The 10,866-nt window shown below is 32.9% G+C and overlaps 2 protein-coding genes across 4 annotated transcripts in view; one reads left to right on the forward strand and one right to left on the reverse strand.

The window, feature by feature from the left end:
- LOC108358715 (autophagy-related protein 9A-like) overlaps positions 1–10,866 on the reverse strand; it is a 244,591-nt gene that overhangs the window by 153,479 nt on the left and 80,246 nt on the right. The gene's annotated exons all lie outside the window — the stretch shown is intronic.
- LOC108358716 (uncharacterized) overlaps positions 3,644–10,866 on the forward strand; it is a 9,924-nt gene continuing 2,701 nt past the window's right edge. Inside the window, exon 1 of the mRNA XM_017610181.1 lies at positions 3,644–4,474. Coding sequence (XP_017465670.1) covers positions 4,329–4,474 — 146 coding nt within the window. The 5' untranslated portion in view covers positions 3,644–4,328. The remainder of the gene's footprint in view (positions 4,475–10,866) is intronic.

The following is a 10,866-nucleotide window of genomic DNA, read 5'->3' on the forward strand; positions in this document are numbered from 1 at the left end:
TATTATAAATAAATAAATAAAAATAAAGAAAAAACATAGCCATTTAGCTGATTTTTTCATGTAAAGGCCAAAAATGGTGATTTTTTGAAATGATTGTATGGGGAACCCCCCAGGGGAGTTCCAGGGGGTGTGCCACTGGCATGGGTGGATCGGCCGTCCAAAGTTAGTGGGGGTCGGTCATACATTTGGACTCGATTGGAGCACTCTAAATGGGTCAAAGTGGGATTTTTCAAAATTTGCCCCTACCCAAAAGTTCGACCCAAATTGGGGGACATCAGAATTCGTTTTAGAGGTATGGTTCCTTCGGCAAAGTTTCTTATTTTGATCCCTAGAATATGATTTTCACAGAGCAATGGGCGATTTTTAAATCGACCCGCCCTAATGTATACCCTCGTATAAGTACCTACCATTGATATGTCTGCATACCAAATTTCAAGTTCGTGAGACTTGTGGTTCCGGAGTTAGAGCTGATAAAAAATTCCGCGCCTATGGGATGTGCCACGCCCCTTTTTACAAACTCCTTTATATATACCCTCCTGCAAGCACCTAGTAATGATATGTCTGCATACCAAATTTCAAGGTCGTGGGACTTATGGTTCCGAAGATATAGCTGATAAAAAATTCCACGCCTATGGGATGTGCCACGCCCCCTTCTACAAACTCATTTACATATACCCTCCTATAAGCACCTACCATTGATATGTCTGCAAACCAAATTTAAAGTTGGTGTGACTTATGGTGCCGAAATTATAGCTGATATAAAAAAGCCACGCCCCTTTTTACAAACTCGTTTATATATACCCTCCTATAAGCACCTACCATAGATATGTCTGCATACCAAGTTTCCAGTACATGTGACTTATGGTCTGGAAGTTATGGATGATTAAAACTTTCACACCTATGGTAGGTGCCACGCCCCCTTGTAGGATCCCAATTTTTTCAGCCTATTGTAGGCCCAGGTGTCATGGCAATACACTGTCAAAATTTTGTTCGATTCTGNGCAAGCACCTAGAAATGATATGTCTGCATACCAAATTTCAAGGTCGTGGGACTTATGGTTCCGAAGATATAGCTGATAAAAAATTCCACGCCTATGGGATGTGCCACGCCCCTTTTTACAAACTCGTTTATATATACCCTCCTATAAGCACCTACCATTGATATGTCTGCAAACCAAATTTAAAGTTGGTGTGACTTATGGTGCCGAAATTATAGCTGATATAAAAAAGCCACGCCCCTTTTTACAAACTCGTTTATATATACCCTCCTATAAGCACCTACCATAGATATGTCTGCATACCAAGTTTCAAGTACATGTGACTTATGGTCTGGAAGTTATGGATGATTAAAACTTTCACACCTATGGTAGGTGCCACGCCCCCTTGTAGGATCCCAATTTTTTCAGCCTATTGTAGGCCCAGGTGTCATGGCAATACACTGTCAAAATTTTGTTCGATTCTGTCCGTCCCTTTAGACTGCAACCTGGCACATACATACATACTTCCACAAATATATAGTAGATATGGGGTATGGAAATATCCCTTTTCCCAAGTAGTAAACGTTTTAGTGTGGGCAACAATGATATTTTTTTAAATAAGACAGATCGGAAGACAATACCTGTAATTATTGTACCATGCTATTAACTAGCATTCAAAACAGAGCTACTTGACATTCTACGAGTAACGCAATATAGGAAATAAAAACAAAAGAAGTTGAAGTTTATATTTATGGGTCTTGCACATGGTGTAATAATAACAAGGTGTTGTCAGTAACTTAACCTCACTTTTTCGGCAGGTACTAATGTAAATGTACTAATTATTTACTACTTCTAATCCGTTGGTGCATACTATTTCAAATTAAATGTAGAAAAATGTATAATTACAGGCTTATAGGCCTGAATATATGTTTGTATCGGCAGCTCCACACAGCTTGGACGTATATTGCAACTTTAAAAAAGTAAAAGCCGTAAAATATTATAAAATATCGATAATATAAGCGAATTCCTAATTTAACCATGCAGCCACTCTATTCTAGTGTATCAGTAGTTCATTTGGCTCAATATTATGACAATGCAGCAAAAGTTATTTAATATAAAAAATCGCCTTTCCATACGTGTACGTTTTTTTCCAATGAAAACCACGATATCTTTTAATATTCTACATTTGGAGGACAAAAATTATATAAATCCAGCAATTTTAAATATTAATATTGTTCTGAAAACACCTTCTTCTTTAATAATCGCGATAAAACGAATTACTAAAATGGAGTATTTTAGATACTATTTCCCAACGAATAGTAGTATAAAAATTAAGATCGCCAGCACTGAAAATAAGCATGCCGATCTTGTCAAAATCACAACAAACACGTCGCTACTGACAACAGCTTGTTATTATTCCACCATGGATATAATCTAAAAATTCAGAACTCACAACTTTCACACACATTCTCATTCAGGTTTATTCAATAATTTTCCCTACTCGACCTTCAACTGACCACGCACCTCACGTGATGGAGGCTAACGGACCTCGGATTTGCATTCAGCGTATCGAATAACATAGGGATATATAGATTTCGTTTAATATGCATACACTTTTTTTTGTAAACCTGTGATATTAGTACACAAATAGTGGTTGGCATATGTTAAAAAAAATTTATATCTAAAGAGCCGTATGGTTGCACAAAAATTTTTTTGAGCACATTAGCAAAAGATATTGTAAGGAGCATTTTGACACCTAAACGTGATTAAAATCACAACGAGTAATTAAAAAAAAAAAAAAAAAAATTTTAAAAAAAAAAGTTTGAAAAAAATTAAAAAAAATTAAAAATTTTAATCATACCAATTTTCATAAAACTAGTTCTTTTACGTACTCACAAAGTTTCATGAAAATCGCATGAAAACTTTGGTCGCAATAATTATTACAAAAATAAGGTGCATAAATATTAAATTAAAAAAAAAGTATATAAAAATTCGAATACTGGCCAAATATTTTGCTGATGTATTTGTGGATACTCAAGCTAAGAAATGCAAATACTTATTGCAATATTTGTTACTTTGTGAAAATTTAGGGGGCCACTTCAGGAATTTTTACTCTATATAAAACCTTATAAATATGCATTATTCTGTAACAAGATAATTTTAATGTACCAGTATGTTGAAATTCTCATATAAAATATTTATATGTGCAAAGAAAGAAACTCTAGGTTATCGATTATTTCTTGGTATATATTTTCTTGTATTTCTATTGCATAATTTTATTTGTTTTACGCTTTGTGGTATAGAGTTTAAGGACATTTTTACTAAAATTTTTCATTATTTCTTCCTTTTTGTGAAGTTGGATATATTTAAACTTCAAAACGGTATCATTCTGTTTTGAATACGAGAAAAATCTTTTGAGGAGTAGATTGTACAAATCCCCAGCGGAATTCAAGCATATATTTGATTCTAGACGCTGTTAAAGAACGTTTTTCATTTCTTGAATAACGATTTTGTTGTTCGCATGGTGTGAATAACGTTTTCCCGCTGTGTTGAGGACATGAGCCTCAATCTCTTAGAATTGTAAACCTAGTTTTAATCCCTTTTGTTAATCTGCGTGCGGCTGGCAACTCTTTGTGCATACTATTGTGAATTGATTGATTTGGTTTAGTTGTCATTGCAGTTGTATACATAAATAAATAGTTAGTTACTCTTTAATCATCAACGCCGCCGCACCGCATAGCTCGCTATATTTCGGAAAAGCCACTCGGGCAATTTTTATTTCTCAAATACCGATATTGTATCGACATGAAATAATCTTAATAAATTATATGAACTCGTTTTTAATTTCAATTAGAATCCTCGGTGTTTTATTTATTAAATTCCTCAGGTGCACCCGGCGCTCCCCTTTACCTACTCAAAAACCTAAACATGGTCCTTCGTCCCTAAAAAGGCGACCCGCGGCCTGGCGACGAACTCTCCCCCTCATAAGCGTACATACATATCGTCACCTGAAATGCAAAATAACCGATAGGCAGTGCGGCGGAAAACGCGTGTGCGAAACAAAAGTCAACACGAAAAAACTCAGTGAAATTAAATAAAGTGTACATATGTATGTAAAAAACTAAATACAAAATCTTTAAACCGCGAAAAACAAAACTAATAATCTTTCCGCACCGGAAAAAAGAGACGAAACGTTAACGGAAAATTAAAAAAGCCAAATACAGTGAAATTTAAAATAAAAAACTAATATACAGTACAAAAAAAAATAATAATTTTCAAATAAGAACCAGAAAAGTTTCTTTCTTTTTCCGGCGCGAGCAGCATATTTGCGCCAAATGCCCCTCCCAAACAGATGCACAAATATATACACTTCATAAACAAAAGGCGCAGTGAAGGTGGCCGACAGCAACATCAACAATACCCGCAGCGGTCAGAGAAGCACCAACTTAACAACAGCGACAGGCAGATTAAGGTATCAGCGGTACGGTTCCAGAGAAGGTAACTTACATACGTATGTAGATACATACATATGTATACAGGTGGTACCCACAAAATTTACTGCGTTCACATTTTCATATACTATACGTATGTTTGTGTATATAAATCAGTGCCCGCCAAAAAGAGAAAAGTCTTAAAATGAGCATGTATTAGTTATGAAACAATAAATGAGAATGTGTTGGTGGTAATGCACGGAAAAAAATTTCTGTGTTGTACTACTTATTATAAAAACTTTGGTATTTTTTTTGCCGTTTTTTTCATTGGGCGCTATTTTTTTTTTAGATCTAAACAACATAGAAGCATATAATGAAAGTTAACGGCCTTAAGAAAGGAAAAAGTTGGTAAAATTTTGTATGTATTGTACAAAATTATTATTATTTTTTTATAATTTAAGTGTGGATTTCTGAGCAAAAAAGATAACGCGCTTCGAGCACTCTGAATATTAAAAGAAAATTTCGTTGATTTCAAGTAGAAATAAAATAAAAATATATATATCTAATATATATTTATTTTAAAATTAGGTAAAACTTGACATTTAAGAGCAATTTAAAATAACGATTAAACCAAAAGATAAATAACAAAACATATTGTATGTTTTAATTGAGGACTAGTCTGGTATTAAAAAAAAAATACATAATTCACAAAGTTCTTTTAATGTGAAGAAAAAGAACGACCACGATGGTACCACCATATACATACCTATCTCTAGGGGTGTATGTACGAAAAGTTGTGTTATAAAATTTTTGAACGAATATACATTCATTCTGCTCAGTGTATCTACTTTATTCAACAATAATGCGTCACCAACCTGCTTCGCCTATTGTTTGCATGCAACTAAATAAAATTTGTTGCTCTTCTACTCTTTCTGTTGACGTTCGGATTGTGTACGTGTAAGAAGCCGATTGTGTACATGTGAAAGGCCGAATATAGTTCGTTTCCCAGGAAAGTGTTTGGCGGGCACTGATATAAATGCCATAGTGTTCCCCACGAGGTATAATTATAAAACTCAAACATATATGTACTCATAATTCCCGCGCATTTTTGTACATATTTCCCCTCTTGGAAAAAAAAACTATAAAAAATACACATGCGTAACTTACATTGCATATAAACACAAAGCCATCTCAAATTCACATAAGTCCCGAATTTCTTATCGGGCAATTTCCCCCTTGTACGGCGCTTTTACATATATAAATATATACATACATATGCCATCATTAACTCGGTAATTATCCAGTTGCGCTTGAAAAATATGTACACCTCCCCTCAGGTACATATGTATGAATGTATACATATACATTAAATACTTGCCCGTTTTGTCTAATTACCCGCTAGCCCAGTCACATAGCTAAGACATTGGATCTCATACTAAACTTATGTACATATGTACTTGCACTTGTGTTTTCATCAAAAATATTGCCCTTAAGCAGTGTTTGCATTATTCAACTTCGCGTTCAACAATTGCGTTCAACTCAACGCAGGGTTGCACGAAAAAAAAGTTGAATGGCTAAATGTTGGCTGGCGACCAACTTTGTTGAAAGCGATTAGTTGAATGGCCATTCAACCAAAAGTTGAATGCAAAGTTGAACAATGCAAACACCTTTTTATGGCGAATATTTTGATATTTTTTCATATTTTGATATTTTTAGCCATTCAACTTTTTTTTCGTGCAACCCTGCGCTGAGTTGAACGCAAATGTTGAACGCAAAGTTGAACAATGCAAACACACTTTTAGAAGCGCTAAAACAATACAGCATCACAAGGAATAAATATATTAGGGTGCAACTAAAACACAACAAAAAAAGAAGTACATACATATGTATGTATGTATGTATATACATATTCATGAACTTAATTAAATAGCAGAGTAAATTTAAGATTTACATATGCCAAAATTATCACCATTAATTTGGCCATCCCTTTGATCCACTTGATTTCACTGACTAAATAAAATACCAGCCGCCCTTATAAAAGTAAAGTCACTTTTACATACATACGTACGTGCATAAATACGCGCTTCTTTAGCTCTCTTTTTCTCATTCGATAGCCGCATATATGTATTGAACGCGTACATACTTCCCCAACTTGCTCAATATTGCACTGTACAAGCAAAGATAGCACAGTGTAATAAAAATATAAAATAGCACAGAGGGACAAAATAAATAAGCGCACGCATTAACATAAATAATTAACTTTGAGTTTTTTACCGTTCTCCACCCTTTCTATCAAGGATGGTAATCATTATAAGTTAAAAAATATTATTAAAAAATATTAATATCAACATTTAATTATTATTATCCGTTTTTTTATTTTTTTAATCATAAATAATAATTATTTGTTGATTTTTACTTTTTTGCTCGAATGTAATTGTTATTATATAATTTATATTTTTTTGCTCAAAAATAATGATAACTTCTTGATTTCTATGGTTTTGATCGAGAATACTGATTATGTTGCGATTTTTATTTTTTCGCTCAAGAATAATACTCAGCTTCTGAGTTTTATATTTTCACTTGAACATAATGATTACTTTTGATTTTTATTTTTTTCGCTCAGGTATAATGATTATCTTGCGATTTTTATTTTTTCCGCTCAAGAATAATGATTGCTACCTGATTTTTATTTTCTTGAATTTTATAAGAGCATACCCTTTATCATGTGTTATCTTCCTATAAAAACGAAACGTTTGAAATGATAAACTTATAGGCGGAAAATTGGTATGGAAATGAAACAAGTTCGTTTTCATGCCGTGTGCATGTGTCATATCTACATAGGCATGTACATACTCATGCACGTTGCACCAACTAGATTAAAAATTTGATTTTTTCTTACTTTCGTAATTATATTGGAAAAGAAATGTGTGTGTGAGTTTAACTTCAAAATCAAATTGCTTGCAAACGTCATAAATGCTCGAAACCAATAACACGAAATATACACGAAACAAAACTTAATGTAGGTTGTAGGTAGGATCAACTACAACCTGAAAATAGGTTTCCTATAGTTCCTGAAACCTCCATTTTTATTTAATTTAAAATAACCGTTATTTTCATACTATGCACTTATCTAATAAAAGCTTGACTAAATATTTTTCATTCGATTTTGAAAATCAAACATGGTTTGAAAAAGGAATTTATGTATATACCTTTAAAATGATGTATAATAATATATTGTTAGACTTAGCTTGTTGGTACTTAGTTTTCATCGGGTAAAATTTAAAAACTCCTATTTTTATACCCTAGCGCACTTGGTTGCAAGGGTGTTATAACTTTGTTCGCATAACGCTTATTTGTAACAGCCTAAAAGAATCGAGAGAGATATAGACAAATGTATACATACATAAATGCTCAGAATGAAAAGAGAAGTCGATTAAGCCATAACGATAACTCGAGCAAAAATTGAGATATCTCAACGAAATTTGGTATGTAGGTTGCCCCCTATCCGAGGTAGGTTGGTATTGAAAATGGGCGAAATCAGATTGTATCCTCTCTCACTTCACTTATAACGGTATCTTCAAAAATGAAATAACTACGATATTTCAGTAAATATTGGATCCAAATTGTTTAAAAAGAGTATGTGCAGTAGAATTTTGATAGAAAATAGTATTATGAAGGTTCTATAAAATGGGCGTAACCTCGCCCCGTGATAAAATGCCGTATCTAAGTAGCCGTTTCACCCTTCCTTACCAAACTCAGTACCAGCTTTACTAAGGGTCCAGCTTTTGAAAATCTCTGAAATCGGGCAATAACCACGCCCACTTTTCATATAATGGTAATTTACAGAAACAAAGAAACTTGGATAAATCAGTAACTACTGAAACTAATTCTCCTAAAACCCATGATTGCAATAGCCACTTATAAGAAAATTAGATTCATATAAATTTCTGGATAATGGGCGTGACGACGATTTTCAATAGGTTTCCCTAAGAAGTCCTGTAGACGAATAAAGAGAGGGAGGTCATTAGGTTCTTTGGTCTTTGATCTCTCTAGTTGGAGAGGTGGGAGTCGCCAAGCCCCTTAATTTTTTTACCAAAATTCTATTCGAATTTTTTGAATCGATTCACGAATCGAAAAGGAACTAAAAAATCGACAAAACAGCGATTTGTCGATCTTCGATTTAAAAACGGCGTCTCTACTCTGAAAGGCTACCTGTTCTGAAAATTTTACTGTTAGCTACACACCAATATCTATTTAGCAGAGCTGTGTAATGACTGAATCAATTGAGTATGCATTCTCATTTTTGTCGTTTCCAAAATGTGATTGTTTGATTTAAAAAGTTTAAAAACCTCTCTTGAGATTAGTTACAAATTGTAAACACAAAATATGTAGTGTGTTATGAATGGTTGACGCCCATTCACATAGAGAATGTGAATGCAAAAAAAAACTCAATCATGTATGATTGTACGTTTATGTAATTGCAATCTGTCATTATCATTCAGTACTAATACTATTTGTTGTATCAGGGTTGAGATTTTTGTACTCAAAATGTGAAACCAGAAGATTTCCATCTTCCTTAAAATAAGTAAACAAATAAATATTTGATGCTAAAATATTTTTCTAAGTGTTTGGCCGAGCTTCCGCTCAAACTTGAGGCATGAGTTCTGTTGCTGTGGCACAAATGGAGACACCTATGTACATATTTAAGGCTCACTCCGAACACCAAATGATTTTATAAGAAGTGTTTTCAAGGCCGAAATATACTCGAAGGTTTGCCATTGCGTTCTTTAGGCGTTTTTTAACATAACAAAAATGTTTTTAAACTAGTAGGAAATATATTATTGGCTCTTATTATATCCAACGAATCTTTCAAATCGCTTTTAACCGTTACTTTATATTGAATAAATTTAGGCCTTTAAGACATTACGACGACTAACACGAATTGTGAATCCCCAAAATATGCATTAGACTACACATCAAAATTCGTAATTTCAGTCATCGAATTATATCAGAAACAATCGCAACCGATATAGAAAACTGTAATAGTCCTGGCTAGTTACATTGTGAAATAATCAGATGGCATAAAGACACTAAATATTTTTAAAATTTGTTCACTAAAATTTTATTAACCTAAATGTAAAGTTTTTGCGAAGTGTTTATCGAATTTAATGTAAAATTTAAACATTTTTAATATAAGATATTAACTATTTTTAAAAGGTAAATGTTAATGCAACTGTTTTATATATAATCCCTAATTTATAAAATCCCCTCTACCAAAAAACTTAAATTGGGTAACACCGCTTCGATTTTTTACAATTGAGCAATTGTCAAAAATCTGCATTTTTATCAAAAAGTTGTTTACCAGGCTGCCTTTGAACTAATTATTGGTACTGAATTGAAGAATGCACACACATAAAAGCTTGCAGCCTTTTCAATACTGATTCAGTGTTAAACCTTATTTTGATTTGGCATTGGTGTTTTCAATCTTGCTATGAATATGTTGATGTGTGAATTTATAACTGCTTTGAGTGAATGGAAAATTTACAGATTATAAACCTCAATCTTAAGCGAGGAATAAGTAATGAAAACTGAATAGAAAAACATTGTTGATTTAAAATTGAAAAGGATTTCACACTTACACAGCTCTGCTATTCAGCCACGCAAGTTAGCGTTCATTTTCAGCCCTCAAACTTGTCTTAAGTGACCTTCGCTGCAATTTATCAGCTGAGATTTTATAAAAAATTATGTTTTTGAATACAAATTAAATGATAATTTCAAAATAGCAAAAATTCATACAGTCAATCCACTTTACTGAGTACAGAGAGTTTTTTGCAATGCGGAAAATGTTTTTTACATGTTTTATTTTTCGCTAATTCTTTATAAGCAACAAAACTCCAAAAATGAGAGTACCAAACTTCGCGCAAAGTTAAAGAAAATTCTCTAAATTTTTATAAAAACATTTCNCAGAGAGTTTTTTGCAATGCGGAAAATGTTTTTTACCGTTTTTCTTTTTCGCTAATTCTTTATAAGCAACAAAACTCCAAAAATTAGAGTACCAAACCTCGCGCAAAGTTAAAGAAAATTCTCTAAATTTTTATAAAAACATTTCACTTTTTAAGTACCCTCTTTAGACAAAATTTGGGTAAGCANCAAAATTTTGGTAAGCAGTTTTGTAGCCCGTTTAAATTTAGTAGAACAAAGTGTAAGTTTGAAGGTGTCATGACTTGCCGTTGATTTTTGGCTTTTTTTCTCATGCACTTTTTTTCATATAAAAAGCGTGTTTGAGCACACTTTGTATGGAGAAAATATGCAACACTTTTAACAAAAGGAAAACTGTCAAAATTAAACGATCACTAAGTTAGTGTTTTTTCGTATTAAGGATATACATACATATGTATGCATATTCAAAAGGCATGAAAACGATCTTGTTTCACTTCGATGTCGGTTTTCTGCCTATAA

The sequence above is a fragment of the Rhagoletis zephyria genome, unplaced genomic scaffold (genome assembly GCF_001687245.7).
Source record: "Rhagoletis zephyria isolate East Lansing unplaced genomic scaffold, Rhagoletis_zephyria_1.1 Rzeph_scaffold_00287, whole genome shotgun sequence".
In the NCBI taxonomy this organism is placed as follows: Eukaryota; Metazoa; Arthropoda; class Insecta; order Diptera; family Tephritidae; genus Rhagoletis; species Rhagoletis zephyria.